The sequence below is a fragment of the Eubalaena glacialis genome, chromosome 4, assembly GCF_028564815.1.
Source record: "Eubalaena glacialis isolate mEubGla1 chromosome 4, mEubGla1.1.hap2.+ XY, whole genome shotgun sequence".
In the NCBI taxonomy this organism is placed as follows: Eukaryota; Metazoa; Chordata; class Mammalia; order Artiodactyla; family Balaenidae; genus Eubalaena; species Eubalaena glacialis.
In genome coordinates this window covers 169,127,829-169,143,614 of record NC_083719.1, presented here as the reverse complement: position 1 = coordinate 169,143,614, position 15,786 = coordinate 169,127,829, and the positions used below count along the sequence as shown (strand labels likewise).

General features: G+C 50.2%; 1 protein-coding gene across 1 annotated transcript in view; it reads right to left on the bottom strand.

Moving 5' to 3' along the window:
* Nucleotides 1-15,786, bottom strand: part of WNT3A (Wnt family member 3A) — a 46,722-nt gene that overhangs the window by 12,637 nt on the left and 18,299 nt on the right. The window contains exon 2 of the mRNA XM_061188551.1: nt 15,362-15,603. Coding sequence (XP_061044534.1) covers nt 15,362-15,603 — 242 coding nt within the window. The remainder of the gene's footprint in view (nt 1-15,361; nt 15,604-15,786) is intronic.

The following is a 15,786-nucleotide window of genomic DNA, read 5'->3' as shown; positions in this document are numbered from 1 at the left end:
AACCCAGGCTTTCTGAAAGTTTGAAGGAGCTACCTGTTCTTGCGGTAATCAAGCATAAACTGGATGACCCACTGTTAGGTGGAGGGAATCTCTGCACTGGGAAAGAGGAGGGTGAACCAGAGGAATCCTTGCATTCCTTTAGTGGGAGGCCCTGCTATTGCAAGTCAGGTTCTTTGCTTTGGGCTGTGCTGAGTCACCTGCCTTTGGGAGCTTACAGTTTATGATGAAGAGAGTAAAGGGAACAAGCACACACAGTAGGCTTGGCAATGTGAGCTCTGGGGCAGGCCCGGGATGGATGGGTGGCTGAATGGATGGATGGTGGATGGGTGAATGGATGAATGAATGGGTGGATGGTGGAGAGTGGGTGGATGGGTGAGTGGATGGATGGATGGGTGGTGGTGGACAGAGGATAGTGGGTGGATGTTGGCTCGATGATGGATTGATGGAAGGGTGGATGAATTGTGGATGGATGGAAGGGTAGAGGTAGAGTCTGGGGCAGGTGAAGGAGTACTATGTGGCAAGAGCTGGGAGTCTGGGGGAGGGCAGGGGGAGTCGCCTGGCAGGGCTGCATCATCACTGAGGCCAGCCCAGCCCTGGGTACGGGGGTTGAGCGTCACATGTGAGATGGGCTTTGGCAGTTACTTCACTTCCCTGGGTCTCAGAACTTTAGAACTAGAGGGATTTTAACAAATCTTGTCTCCAGATTTGGATTTCATAGGCTTGGCAAGTACTAGAAATTACTTGGGGACTGAAATAGGACTGCAAAATGTTGTTACTTTTTTGAGAGAATAAGACACGTAAGAAATGACTATCATAATTTCAGAAAAGGACCTTGTAACATTAAAAAAGGATACAGTTCCAAAGTCCTATATGCTGAAGAAAGTTCAAAAAAATTATTCCAAGGGCCTCGCCTTTCACATTTCACCATGAAGCTGGTGGTTGGCAACTACTTATTGAGCACTGACTGCGTTCTAAGTGGACAGGAAGGCTGCAGCCTCTGTCCCAGAGCTGATTCTCCCTCTGGGAGATTACCCAGAAGGCCCTTTTATCAGGGATTGATAGGAGAGCACCGCCCAGAGGCCTCCCTGCCCTGGGCCCTGGGCATCTTTTTATAACTGCTGAGAGGACTGGTCCAGACAGAAAGAGAGGGCTCCTCTCTGCTGAGCCACCACCATGGGCCCTGCAGGCCCTCTCAGTCCCACTGATGTGTGAAGGCTCAAAATGGGTCAGCCCCCTTCCCAGGCTGCCCAACAGTGAGTACTGAGCCCAGACAGGGGTCGCAGGAGAGGCTCCTGCACCCCCCAGCAGCGGGTCCCATGACCACCCGGCTGTTTCTGTAGTTGCAGCTTTCAGGAGGTAAAGGTGAAAGCACCTGCCCTGCTGGGCCCCATACTTTGCAGCCACAGGGAGTGAGGAGAGGCCCACCTGTCCTCTCCTGGAAGGGGAAGGCTATGGGGGCCTGATACCAGATGAGAAGGAGGGGATGGCCGAGGGCTCCTGGGATAAGCCCGTTGGCCTGAGGGGGCGCTGGAGCGCTTTTCGGAGGATAGAGTGTGACCCCTGGCAGTGGAAGTTCCTGGAGGGGGATTGTGGTTCAAATTCGACCACTAACCAATGAGATCAAGCTCCTGGGTGTTCTGTCTGTGGAGTCCACCCAGTGGACCCTTTGAGAAGCTCTGCAGGTAACCAGGTGCCCCAGCAGTGGTCACTGCAGACCTACCAGTGGACCCAGGCCCACTGTTCTGGGTGGGGGGGCATCTATATCTGTAAGGAGTCCTCTGGTGATTCTGATGCATCCCTGAGCTGAACTCAGGCTCCATTATGGTCTCAGAGTCCTAAGCCCCCTCCTCTGGAAGTTGGCCAGACCCAGGAGGTGTTTGGGAGGGAGGTCCCAGGACAGGATTCTGCAGGGAGAGGGGAGGAGTTTACTGTGGCAAGGGTGTCTCTGACACACTCCCCCCCATTAGAGGGACGTGGAGGTGGCTAACACGAAGGGTCTCAAATACTCCCCTGGCTCCGGGCTCCTGCAGTGGGCTGTGCATCTCTGGCCCGGCTCCTATGTGAAGCGAGGCCCTGGGTCACTGGGGCCTGGCTGCTATCATCTAGTGGCTGGGTGGGGATTCAGCCTGGGGCAGGGTGGGGTGTGACCTCCTCCTTGGGAACTGTAGGATCTGCCTGTCAAAGCCTCCTCCTGGCTGAGTTCTGGCCTGAGGGACAGCCCTCTCTCTCCTGGGCGTGCCTGCCCCATGGCCCCTGGAGACCTGGGGCTCCACTACTCCCCTGGGCAGTGTTGACTTTTGGGTCAGACTCCCTGCCTTGGTGCTGGGGTTGGTCAGCAGAGAGGGTGCAGCCATGAGGCAGACTCCCTTGTCTCCATGGAGACCCCCTCCCCCCCACCCCCCATCAGGACCATGGCTGCAACCACAATCACCTGCCCAGGGTGGGGAGTCCTGGACCCCAGCCCCACCACTCTACTGCCCTGCAGGGAAGCTTCTCTCTCGCCAGGTACGTGAGGAGAATCCCCCATCCTACAGGCTTGTCCCCACTCAGCTGGGGGCCCTCTGTGAGTCTTCCCTGGCCTTCCAGGTAAGGAGTTCTTTGTGGCAGCTGCTGGTGCTCACAGCTGGACAGGACTACAGAGAGGCCAGGTCAGGGCAAATGGCTCCTGTGGGCACTGAGCCTCAATGGGAGCTGCTGTGGGGGCCTCTCTCTGCTCCTACCTGCCCACAGAGCATCGCTGGCAGGGCACAGAGAGAACTCAGTGCTCTCACTCATGCCGCATCCTTAGCACACACTCAAGGGCAGCGACTGCGGCTCCCTCTCAGGCACCACTCAGCCTCCTTGGGCCAGGCCTGGGCCTCTGCACACCTGGCAGGTGAGAGGCTGTAGGAGGGCGAGGATGCAGAGATGCAGGTCCAGGGATGGCCACCCCACAAAAGACAAGCAAGTCCTGCAGTGCCTGTGCACGTGCAGAGAGGTCAGCAAATGCTCTGTGTCTGTCTCCCTGGCCCATGAAGGCCTCAAGGGCACTTTTAGAGCATTCAGAGGTTGGCACCTCTTCCCCTACCAATGCCCCAACATGAGGGAAGGAGAGATGGGAGACTGGCCTGAGCCCCTAGCCGGCAGTTTGCTCCCTTCCCACACAGCCCACCTTCCTTGGTCTCAGAGCTAGCGGGGCGGCCAGGAGGGGGTGTCGCAATGGGCAATGGCATTTGGTAATCCCGTTGGCCCGTCCTGCACAAAGGATGGAGCCACCTGAGAGCGGAATGCAGCTTGCGCCCCACTATAGCTGCGGCCCCTGACACCGCCCGGCCGCCAGCACGGCCGGCGTCCTGATTACCTGCTGGGGCTAATGAATCTGGCTTTGTGAGCCACTGTCACGCCGCGTTAGGCCCACAATGGCTCTCGATATTTTATATGAATTTCCTCCCTCGTCGGCGATTAGGCCATAGCAAGCCAGTCATAGCAACCGGGAGGTATGCGCAGCCCAGGGGCCTGGGGCGCGAGGGGAGCTCGCTATTCACACGCTTTAACACAGCACTCCCGAGGGCGTGTGAATCGCCAGCAGCATTTTCACTTTTCTCTTGTGCTTAATCTTGTCGTCGTCGTGGGGATATTGTTTTCTGAGCCGGGCGCGGCAGGGTGTCGCCGGGGTCTCTCCTGGCCCCTTTACACACACCCCCAACTGGGGAGAGTTAATGATATACGGGGGAGGCCGCAGAGACAGTCGGAGCTCCCCAACCACCGTGAACCGAAACACTTTCCGATGAGGGTCAGGGGTTGCAACCTGGATTCAGGGATGCCGGTTCCCTCAAGGGCCCCTTCTTTTCTCTGACCCCTCCTGAGCCCTGTGGCTTGTGCCGTCCTGGCTGTCCTGCCCTGGCCCCGTGCCTGCACGCCGGCCCTCCGCAGATCAAGCCGGGACACACAGGGAGGTGGACAGACCACCCCCTGGAGCCTGGCCAAGGGAAGGGGCTCTGCTGGGGATGGGACAGGCCATGCTGTCCCCCCTCCTGCTCCTCCCCAGCCCAACCCCCAAGGAGAATGGGGAAGAAGGCAGGCAGACATGGGTGCTTGTCCCAGGGTTGTCCAAGGGCACGGGCGGAGGGTTGCGAGGGGATAAGCACTGTCTGGGGAGCCAGAGAAGGCAGCAGGCACCCGGAACACACTTGCGGAGACCTTGATTGACACTCACAGACCCTGCCTCTAGGTAACCAACCAGGACTCTGACATGATGTGCTTTGAGGGGGTCAGCCAGGGCCCCCGACTCAGTTGCCCAATGGGTGAGGTCCAAGTGCAGACCCCACAGTGAGAGTCGGACCACTTCTACCAGCAGCAAGGCTCCCTCTGCCAATGGGGATGCCCCACCTGGAATGCAGATGTGCAGGCCCTGTGTCCTCCAGGTCCTGAGACCCCGAAGGGAGCTTTGGAGGCACATATGCTGGAATCAGAGGCAGGGTTGAGTGGCTCACCCAGTCTCTTCTTTAGGGAAGCCATTGTAGCCCAGGCTTGGGGGTGCCTGGGAAAGCCACTGCCAAGGGCACTATACTGAGGGCACTAAACTAGTGGATGGACACAGGCTGAGGCCCGGTTTCTAGAGGTCATTGATGATGAAGCTGGGGACCATGCCCCACCTGTTCACGCTGACGTGCTGGGACACCAGTGGGAGAGGCATCAAGGGTCCTGCTGCCCACTGTGGATGACTCACCTCTTTATGGCCCCTTCCATTTCTCTAAGTTGCAAATGCCCCACCCAGCTGAGACCCAGGTCCCCCCCAAAGTCATGTGCCACCCACAAACCCACTGGCCTGGACCTTGGACCGGCTGCACCCACTGTGCTTCCCTAGGGGCATGGCCCTGGCTGGGCTTCCTCCAGGAGTGTCTGCTAAGGCACTGAGGTCTGGGACCTGCCTTCCCTGCCTTTTGGCCTCCCCACCCCTTCACCTCACTGGGGGTCAAGAGTGGGTGTCAGCCAGCTCTCAGGGAAAGCAGGCGCTCCAGGTGTCCAGGGGCCTGCCTGGAGGGACAGATAAGCTGCAATCGTGTGCCAGCCTTCATGCACTCAAAATTCTTCAAATACTTTTCTGCCTAATGCAGGTTACATGGTTCTGCTGCTGTGGAAAGTGAGGGTGGAGGGTACTTCTTCCGAGCCCGGGCTCACCTCTGTCACCCAACCCTACGTTCCTCGGTGGCAGCTTCTCAGGGGTCCACCTGGCCCACCCAGCCCCCAGCCCCAGGCCAGGCAGATGGTGGTTTGCGTGTGTGTGTGAGTGTGTGTGTGTGAGCTGGAAGCAGGAGGTATGAGCACACGCTCTTTCCCTCTTATCCTCACCCCACACGCACACACTCGCACACCTCCACCCGGGGCTGGGGCCCTCTGCTCAGCTGACAGTGTTAAGCTTTGTTCAACTAGGCCGCCTCAGCAGGGGTGGTCAAGCACCCCACAGACCTTGCCACAAAGCCTGAGTGACCTCTGACACGATTAGGGTCGCCCTGACCCTAATCCAATCAGATTGATTACTGTGAGTGTGGCCCGGTGGCCAGGCGGGGGCCTCCACAATGGCCTCCCAGAGCTGGCCTCTCTCTGGGGCACCTGGCAGGCTCCTTCCTCCTGGGCCATTCAGCTCTGCGCCACAATGAATCCGGCCATTTCTCAGCCCCGTGGCAAGCGATGGGGGAGAGAGGGCTTCCTCTTTCCCATTAGACCAAGTGGTGAGGGCGTAGGGGAGCTGAGATGACTTTCATCCAGCTGAAAATGGAGGAGGGAGGGAGGGACAGAGATCAGGTGGGGGGGGGGCAGAGGGAGCAAAGGGCAGAGGAAGGAGCATGGACATGCGGGAGTGGACATGAAGGGGAGAACACGGGGGAGAGTGGACACGGGGGAGAGAGGACAAGAGGGGAGAGTGGACATGGGAAGGGTGGATATGGGAGGAGAGGGACTGGGACACCAAGGCCACATGAGGGTCCCAGAGGCCTGCTGGGGTCTTGGTTCCCCCTGAGAGGCTTTCAAGGAAGCGAGGGAGTGCAGAGGAAGAGGGGGAACTCCCTGGGCCCCAAGCCCAGAAGCTAGTGACTTGTCTGTTCCGTGGGGCAGGCCCTGGGCACCTGCAGGGCCTGTTCTCACCTGGAGAGCCCCTACAGACACCCCCGCCCCCACCACAGGCTGGCACATTCTTAGGAGTCCTGGCCCAGCCCCTTCTTTGTGCCTCAGTTTCTTTAACTTGTAACCATAGTGCTGGCTCATGAGATGGGTGCTAGGATTCAGTTTACTGCTGTGTGTAAAACACTTAACACACGGCTCCAAAAGCACTGTATACATGTTTTAAAGAAAGAGAGAAAACCCTTTAAGATCCAGCTCAGACGCCCCCCTCCCCAGGGAAACCTGCCCATGCGGGCACCCTCAGGCATATGTGCTCAGCCTTCAGTCACTCACTCAGCACATCCTTATAAAGCACCCATTCTGTGCCAGAGCAAACCTTGGTACTGCCCTATGTGCCTGCTGTGTGAACCTGCTGCGCATGGCAGGGGGCCCCACACCAGACCTGAGATCACCCTGCAGGGCTCAGCTTTTGTCCCGGGAGAGTGATGTTGAGGTTGGAGGCAGGAAACTAGGAGCTGCTCTGGAGGCCAGGAGCTGTCCCCCAGGTAGTTCCTGTGGGCTGAGAGCTAAAGATAAGAAGGATCTGGAGAGGATGAGGATTGCAAAAATGGGGGCCACAAAGACTGACCCCATTTCAGACTGTGGGGTCCAGTGAGGGGCAGGTGCAGGCAGCTCTGGACTGGCAGGGAAGGTCCATCTACAATGGCGATGTTGGAAAAGTCGCCTGGGAGAGAGCATGGCTGCTGTGGCACCCCGATGTGGGTAACACAGAAGGGAGTGTGGGCAGGGGTCAAGAGGCAGGCCTCAGGGCCTCCACAGCTGTCCTGACTAAGGTGCTTGTGTGTTTGACCATAGCTGGAAGATTGCGGGTTTGGAGCTGAGCATGACAGGATCCTATGTCTGAACGTGCAGAAAAGGGACGAAGCCTGTGGGCCTGTGAGGGTGATGCTGTGCCCCAGGGGTCTCCAAGGCAGGTTCACATATCCCTGGGGTGTGCAGAAACAGGCCAGGGCCTGTAGGTCGGCATGGGTGATTCCAAGGCAACCTCACTGGCATCGTTGCTTCTTCTCCTGCCTCCCCTTCTAGGACCACCCATCTCCAACTTGACCCATGAAGAGGCCCCCAGTTTTCCTGGCACATGTCCAGCCCTGGTGCCATCTATAAAGACGGTGACACCAAGCTCTGTGTAAATCAGGTGTTTCCAATTTCTTGTTTCAGAATGAAAGAGGACCCAATTGAATCATGAGCTGACAAATTTTAAAAACTTTTTGATAATATATCACTGTGAGATTTTTGGCACAGGTAACTCAGAAAAAATTCAAAGAATCAAGAGACATTATATCAAAACTCTCCCCTTTTATCTATTTATTTTTCTGAATGATGATCCTCATGCCTAGATCTTTAAATTTTAAGAACAGAATGGGCCCCGAAAGCTGTTCCTCTAAGATCAGGAGGAAATCAGGGGCACCTGCTCTGCTCACTGCTATTCACCATTTCCTGGAGGCTCCAGCCAGGGCAACTGAGCAAGAAAAAAATAAATGAATAAAGAGTGTCCAGATGGGAGAAAACTGTCTCTATTAGCAAATGACATGAAAATTCTAAGGAATGCATGAACATCTATTAGAATTGATAAACCTTCAGCAAGGTTATAGAGTATGAGATCAATATTTGAAAATCAACCATGTTGCTATACACCAGCAATGAACAATGCAAAAATGAGATCAAGAGAACAATTCCATTTATAATAGCATCAAAAAGAAAAAAATGTTTAGGAATAAATCTAACAAAAGAAATAGAAGATTTGTATGCTAAAAACTGCAAAATGTCATTGAAAGACATTAAAGACCTAAATAAATGGAAAGACATTCCATGTTTATGAATCAGAAGACTTAAAATTGTTAAGATGGTAATATTCCTCTAAGTGATCTGCAGATTCAATGCAATCTCTAAAAAACCAAGTTTTTTTTTTTTGTTGCAGAAATTGATGAGCTGATCCTAAAATCCCTATAAGGAGCCCCGAAAAGCTGAAACAAGCTTGGAAAAGCAGAACATAGTTGGAGGACTCACACTTCCCTGTTTTCAAACTTACTGCAGGGCCACAGAAATCAAGACAGTGTGGCCTGGGCATAGGACAGACATGTGAACCAATGGGGTAGAAGAGAGCCCAGAAATAAATCCATATTTCCTTCTCTGGCTTCCAGGTGGGGCCTGACCCCACCTGACACAGCCTTCCTCCACCACCAGGATGGCAGCCTTTCCAGTTGTACAGGCTTCTGCCTTCTTCCCGAAATCCCTGACATTTCTTCTTACTTAAGAGAGTGGGAACCCTAGACACTCCCATCAGGCTCTGGAGCCAGGAACCCAGATGGCACCATGATCCTGTCTGGGCCCTCCCGGGCATGGTGAAATTGATGAGCATACCTCCCTGACCATGGCACAGCATGGGACCCTGCACCACACACACTACACACCATACACACACGTACATAAATGCACACCCATACTACACACAAATATGCACATGCACAAACGTGAACACATATGTTCAAACACACAGGTACATACTCGTACACATGCATACACACACACACGTGCACACACAACCCACACATGACCCCACACTCACAGGCACCACACACACAATCATACACATGTACATGCATGCACACACACTTGCACACACTCACACACACATGCCCCCACACTCAATGTGTCACATCACCCTGTGGCCCTAACTTCTCCCACACATGTCAGTGGCCATCCCCGAAGGAACTGATGTGTAATTACCCCAGCCAGTAGCTCTGTGAAGTTGGCTGAGTGGCAATTATTCTCCCATTTTATAGATGGGGACGCTAATGCTCCAGGAAGTGAGCTGACTTGCTGGTCAAGGTCACACGGCGTGACTCTCCCCTGCCCCTTCCTGCCCCTAGAGAATACAGGCCAACCTTGAGGGGCATGACCATGATTGCCTGATGTCGGAGAGCCCCGGCCCCTTGAACAAACACCACCAGGCCCCACCTGCCCTTAATGCAATGCTCAGTTGCACTCTCAGGACCTCTGCCCACAGTACGTCAGCAGTCTCAGGGCCTGGTGTGTCTTCCTCCCAGACATCTTTTGTTCCTTCCTCTGCATTCTGGCTGCCAGGTCTGAGCAAGGCCATTTGTTCCTCCCATACGTACAGGCCATGTGCTGGCAAGACAGACAGGGCAGCTGAGGTGGGCCTCACAGTACTCATGGGGTGGTTGATGGATGTGATGGTAGAGGATTGAGGACAACGGGGAGCAAGATGTGATGCCGGGTGACGGGGATAGAGAGGGCCAGCATGGGGGATGCTACATGACACAGGAGACAAGGTGGCATTTAGAAGGAGACTGAGGGAAATGGGCGGGGAATCACACAAAAGGCAGAGAAAAGAGCAATGGCAGAGGGATCTGCAAAAACAAAGGTGGAGATAGAACTGTACTCAGTGTTTGGGAGGCAGCCAAGAGGCCAGGGGGGCTGGAGAGGGGCACAGGGAGGATGAAGAGGAGGAGGGAAAAGAGGCAGCAGGGCCAGAGGATTCGAGAGACCTGGGAGCCCTGGAGGGCCCAAGTGAAGGAGGGGTGTGGTTGACACAGCTCTTTTGGCCTCAGGGACATTGGGAATGGGACTGAGCAGTTGTATAGGAGCCACTTTGATCATGCAGGGTGTCAGGGTGGCTGGGCTTGGTGGTAAATGCTTGGATTCAGGAATGACTCTGAAGGTACTGCTGGTGGGACTTGCAACGGAGAGAAATCATGGGTGACTCCAAGTAACAGAAGGATGGGGCTGCCCTTTACAAGATGGGAAAGCAGGTGTGTGGAAGAGGTGGTACATGGCCTTGGCCATCCTGTCACCAATGCTCCTTGGGACTACAGGGCCCCCAGCAGATCTTTGCTGATATGACCCACCCTACCTCTGTCCTAGTAGCCTTCCTTTGGCATCCTCTATTCTTATGTCTTCTGTGGCCTACTCTCGCTACTGACAGCATGTTCAGCTGTGGTCCCTGGAGACCCACCTCAGCCATCAAATCTCTGTTGGCCCATCCTAGATTGGATGGCAGTTCCATAGGTGGCCACACCAATGAATGTCCCATCCTTAATGCTCATTTCCCAAGGTGACCTTGACATGCTATCAAGGGTGGGGTCTGTGTCCCCTACCCTAAAATCTGGGTGGGCCTTTGTAACTGCCTTGACCAACAGAATGTGGCACAGCTCAGCCTTTGAGGCTAGGTCTCAAAAGATGATACAAAGTGGCATCAGCAAAATGGCAGAGTGGGGGCCTTTTTCTTGTTGTTGTTGTTATCCCAGGATATTAAGGAAATCTCTGCCAAACCACTAGCTGACTCTAAGCTAAAGAAACAGACTTCAGAGAACCATACATGACATAGAATACAGTAATTAAAAATAGTTTAGAAAAGGCACTAAACAAACAAGCAACAACAACCCATAGTAACAACAACAACAGACCCTGAAGAGGAAGAAGAATCTAATTTCCTGAGTTACCATATTATAATATTCAAAAACTACACATTTCAACGAAAAATTACTAGGCATGCAAAGAAACAAGAAAGTATGGCCCATCCATAGGAAAAAGAAAATTAAATTAACAGAAACTATCTCTGAGGAAGCACAAATACTAAACATACTAGACAATGACTCTAACTCAACTGTCCTAAATGTTCTCAAAGAGATAAAGGAAACCAGGAGAAAAATGTCTCAACAAAGAGAGACTATCAATAAAGAGACAGAAATTATAAACAGCATCCAAATAAAATTTGTGGAGCTGAAAAGTACAATAACTGAAATGAAATGTTCACTTGAAGTTTTCAACAAGGTTGAGCAGGCAGAAGAAAGAATCAGTGAACTTGAAGATAGTTTAATTGAAATTATGCAGTCTGAGGAGAAGGAAGAAAAAAGAATGAAGAAAAATGAACAGACCTGTGGGACACCATCAAATGTAGCAACAAACACATTGTGGGAGTCCCAGAAGAAGACAATAGAGAGAAAGGAGCAGAAAGAATATATTTAAAGAAATAATGGCCCAAAGTTCCAAATTTGATTTTTAAAAAACCTCGAAGACTCAAGATACTCCCAAGAAACTCAACAAACTTCAAGTTGGATAAACATAGAGAGCTTCACACTGAGACATTTTAATCAAACTATCAAATGGTAGAGACAAGAAGAGAATCTTGAAAGCAGCAAGAAAGAAGTTATTCATCATGTAAAAAGATCCTCAATAAGACTAACAGTCAATTTCTCATCAGAGACCAATGAGGCCAGAAGGCAGTGGGATGTTATATTTAAAGTGATGAAAGAAAAACACTGTCAACGAAGAATTCTACATCTGGCAAAACTATCTTTCAAAAATGAAGGGCTGGGGGCTTCCCTGGTGGCGCAGTGGTTGAGAATCTGCCTGCTAATGCAGGGGACACGGGTTCAAGCCCTGGTCTGGGAAGATCTCACAGGCCGCGGAGCGGCTGGACCCGTGAGCCACAACTACTGAGCCTGCACGTCTGGAGCCTGTGCTCCACAGCAAAAGAGGCCGTGATGGTGAGAGTCCTGCACACCGCGATGAGGAGTGGCCCCCGCTTGCCGCAACTAGAGAAAGCCCTCGCACAGAAACGAAGACCCAACACAGCCAAAAATAAATAAATAAATTAATTAATTAAAAAAAAAAATGAAGGACTAACCTAGATGAAATGGAGAAATTCCTAGAAACACACAAACTACCAAAACTGACTCAAGAAGAAATAGAAAATCTGAGCAGACCTATAACAAGTAAAGAGATTGAATTAGAAATTAAGAACCTCCCAGCAAAGAAGAACTTCACTGGTGAATTGTGCCAAACATTTAAAGAGGAGTCAACACCAATCATTCTCAAACTCTTACAAAAAAATGGAAAAGGAGGGGACACTTCCTACCTCATTCTATGAGGTCAGCATTATCCTGATACCAAAACCAGACAAAGGCACTACAAGAAAAGAAACTATGGGCTAATATTCCTTATGAATACTGATGCAAAAGTCCTCAAAAAAATACTTGCAAACTAAATCCTCCAGCATATTAGAAGGATTATATACCATGACCAAGAGGGGTTTATCCCAAGAATGCAAGGGTGGTTCAATGTATGAAAATCAACCAATAATAATGTGCCACATTAATAGAATGAAGGTGAAACCACGTGATCATCTTAATTGATTCAGAAAAAGCATTGGATGTAATCTAACACCCGTTTCATGATACAAACACTCAACAGATTAGGAATAGAAGGGAATTTCCTCAACCAGATAAAGGGCAGTTATGAAAATCCCACAGCTAACATCATATACTCAATGGTGAGAGACTGAAAGCTTTCCGCCTAAGATCAGGAAGAAGACAAGGGTGCCCACTCTCACCGCTCCTATTCAACATAGTACTAAAAGTGCTAGCCAGAGCAATTAGGCAAGAAAAAGAAATAAAAGGATTCCAAATTAGAAAGGAAGAAGCAAAAATGTTTCTATTCACAGATGACATGATCTCATATATAGAAAGTCCTAAAGAATCTACACAAAACTCTTAGAGCTAATGAAAAAATTAAGCAAATTTGCAGAATACAGGATCAAAACACAAAAATCAATTGTACTTCTATACATAATCAGTGAACAATCTGAAAAGGAAATTAATAAAACAATATTTCATTTATAATAGCATCAAAAAGAATAAAAATGCTTAGGAATGCATTAACCAAAGATGTACAAGACTTGTTCACTAAAAACTACAAAATACTGCTGAAAAATTAAGGAAGACCTAAATAAGTGGAAGACATCCCACGTTCATGGATTAGAGGACTTAATACTGTTAAGATGGCAACACTTCTCAAAGATTCAATGCAATTTCCATAAAAAAGTGAGAGAGTGGCATGGACATATATACACTACCAAATGTAAAACCGATAGCTAGTGGGAAGCAGCCACATAGCACAGGGAGATCAGCTCAGTGCTTTGTGACCACCAAGTGGGGTGGGATAGGGAGGGTGGGAGGGAGCGAGACGCAAGAGGGAAGAGATATGGGGATATATATATATGTAGAGCTGATTCACTTTGTTATAAAGCAGAAACTAACACACCATTTAAAGCAATTATACTCCAATAAAGATGTTAAAAAACAAATTCCAAAGGCCTTTTTTTCAGAAATGGAAAAACCATCCTAAAATTCATATGGAATTACAAGGGATCCCAGAAAAGCCAAAACAATCTTGTAAAACAAAAATTAAGTTGGAGGACTTATACTTCCCAACTCTAAAACATACTACAAAACTACAGAAAACATAATAGTGTGATATTGGCAGAATGACAGGCATATAGACAAATGGAATGGAATTGAAAGTCCAGAAATAAACCCAGACATCTATGGGCAATTGATTTTTGACAAGAGTGCCAGGACCATTCAATGGGGGAAAGACTAGTCTTTGGAACAGATGGTGCTGAAATAACTGGTTTCCCATGTGCAAAAGAATGAAGCTGGACCCGTACCTCTCACCATATACAAAAAATAACTAAAAACAGATCAACGACCTAAATGTAAGAAGTAAAACTGTGAAACTCTTAGAAGAAAACACAGGTGTAAATCTTAGTAACCTTAGATTAGGCAATGCTTACTTTGATATGACATCTAAATAGGTAAATTGAATCTCACCAAAATTTATAACTTCTGTGCATCAAAGGACACTGTCACAAAAGTGAAAAGACAATGTATACAAGGGAGAAAATATTTGCAAATTGTATTTCTGATAAGTGTCTAGTGTCTAGAATATATAAAGAACTCTGACAACTCGACAACAAAAAGACAAACAACCCAACTAAAATTTAAAACTGGGCAAAGGACTTGCATAGACATTTCTCCAAAGAAGACATTCAGATGTCCAACAAGCCCATGAAAAGATGCTCAACATCATTAGCCATCAGGGATGTGCAAATAAAAATTACAATGAGACATCTCTTCGCTTCCACTGGAAGGGCTAAAGGGAAAAAAAAGACAGAATAACAAACATTGGCAAAGATGTGGAGAAACTGGAACCCTCATGTGCTGCTGGTGGGGATACAAAATGGTGCAGCTGCTGTGGAAAACAGTTTGGTAATTCCTCAAAACACAGAATTACTATATGACTGAGCAATTCCACTTGTAGGAGTATACCCAGAAGAACTGAAAACAGGTATTCAAACAGATACTTGTAAAAAATGCTCATATCAGCATTATTCACAATAGCCAAAAAAGGTTGAAAACAACTCAAATGTCCACCAACAGATGAATGGATAAACAGAAGGTGATCCATCCATACAATAGAATATAATTCAGCCATAAAAAGGAATAAAGTACTGAAACATGCTACAGGTGGATGAATCTTGAAAACATTTTGCTCAGTGAAAGAAGCCCTTCTCCCTCTTTCTCTCTCTTTTTCTCTCTCCCTCCCTCTCTCCCCACTTGCTGGAGGGCCTGTCCACTATATTTAAGGGAACCTAGGTCACGTGAAGAGGCTACCTGTGGGTGTTCCTGCTGACCGCAGCATTGGCCACCAGGTATGTAAGAGAAACGAGGACCCGCTGAGGTGCAGAGACCAGCCCTGCCTACTGCATCTGCCTACATCTGCAGATGTTGGGACATATAACACATGATCATTATTGTTTAAACTACTAGGTTTTGTGAAAGTTCGCTCTTCACTGTAAGTTAACCAACACCCAGCGCTCCTGATCTTCCTCTCCTTCCCAAAATAAACCCCTGGCTCCATGACCCTGGATAACTTCTGCTGTGTGCCTCTGTGATCTCCAACTCTCTCCCTTTCTGTATTTTTTGTTTCTTTTTATATTTTCTCTCTAAGACCTGCCTGAAGTTCTGGCTCCTGCAGGAAACCTACAATGGTTAATCTTGTCCCCGTGGAACTACGTAATTGCTTTTGGGAAAGGGGAAGCAGGAAGAATCTCTGTGTGATCTTACATCCTTCCCAGTGTCAGGAGCACCCTCCAGAGTGGATGAGCATTGGAAAAGACCCACATGGGAGATGCTTACGGTAATGAGGTCTGTGCAGCGCTGCCCCCCTGCTGGAAGTGCTGTTCCCGCACTTGAGCATAGGTGAGACATGAAGGCAGAGAGGAATGTAGTGGCTTGTGCCCACCCTCACTGAGGGAGAAGCTGGCTTGGACCCTGCTGCACACACATCCCTGGGCTCCCACCTCTGCCTGAAAAGCCATGACGGGTGCCACACGTACCTTTGTCCAGCACAGGGCCAAAGATGGCCAGGCTGTTGTTGACAGTGGTGCAATTCCACCGGCGGCCACGGAACTGGTGTTGGCACTCCTGGATGCTGATCTTGATGCCCTCTGCCACACTGGGCATGATCTCCACGTAGTTCCGGCAGAAACGCAGCTGCTTGGGTACCAGGCCTGGGATGCTGGCGCAGAGGATGGGCTGTGTCCCCAGGGATGAGTACTGGGGCCCGACAGCCAGGGACCTGGGGGAGGAGGACAAGAGGGCCTGGTTAGTAGGGGGAGTGCACTGCTGGCCCATGAAACAGGAGCAGGAGCCAGGCCTGCCTTAGTGTGAACCTTCTTTGGAGAATGCACACAGGCCCTTTCCTTCCAAACACTTGTGCATTCCAGGGCAAGATGTGCTTCTACCATGCAGGAAGCCTGTC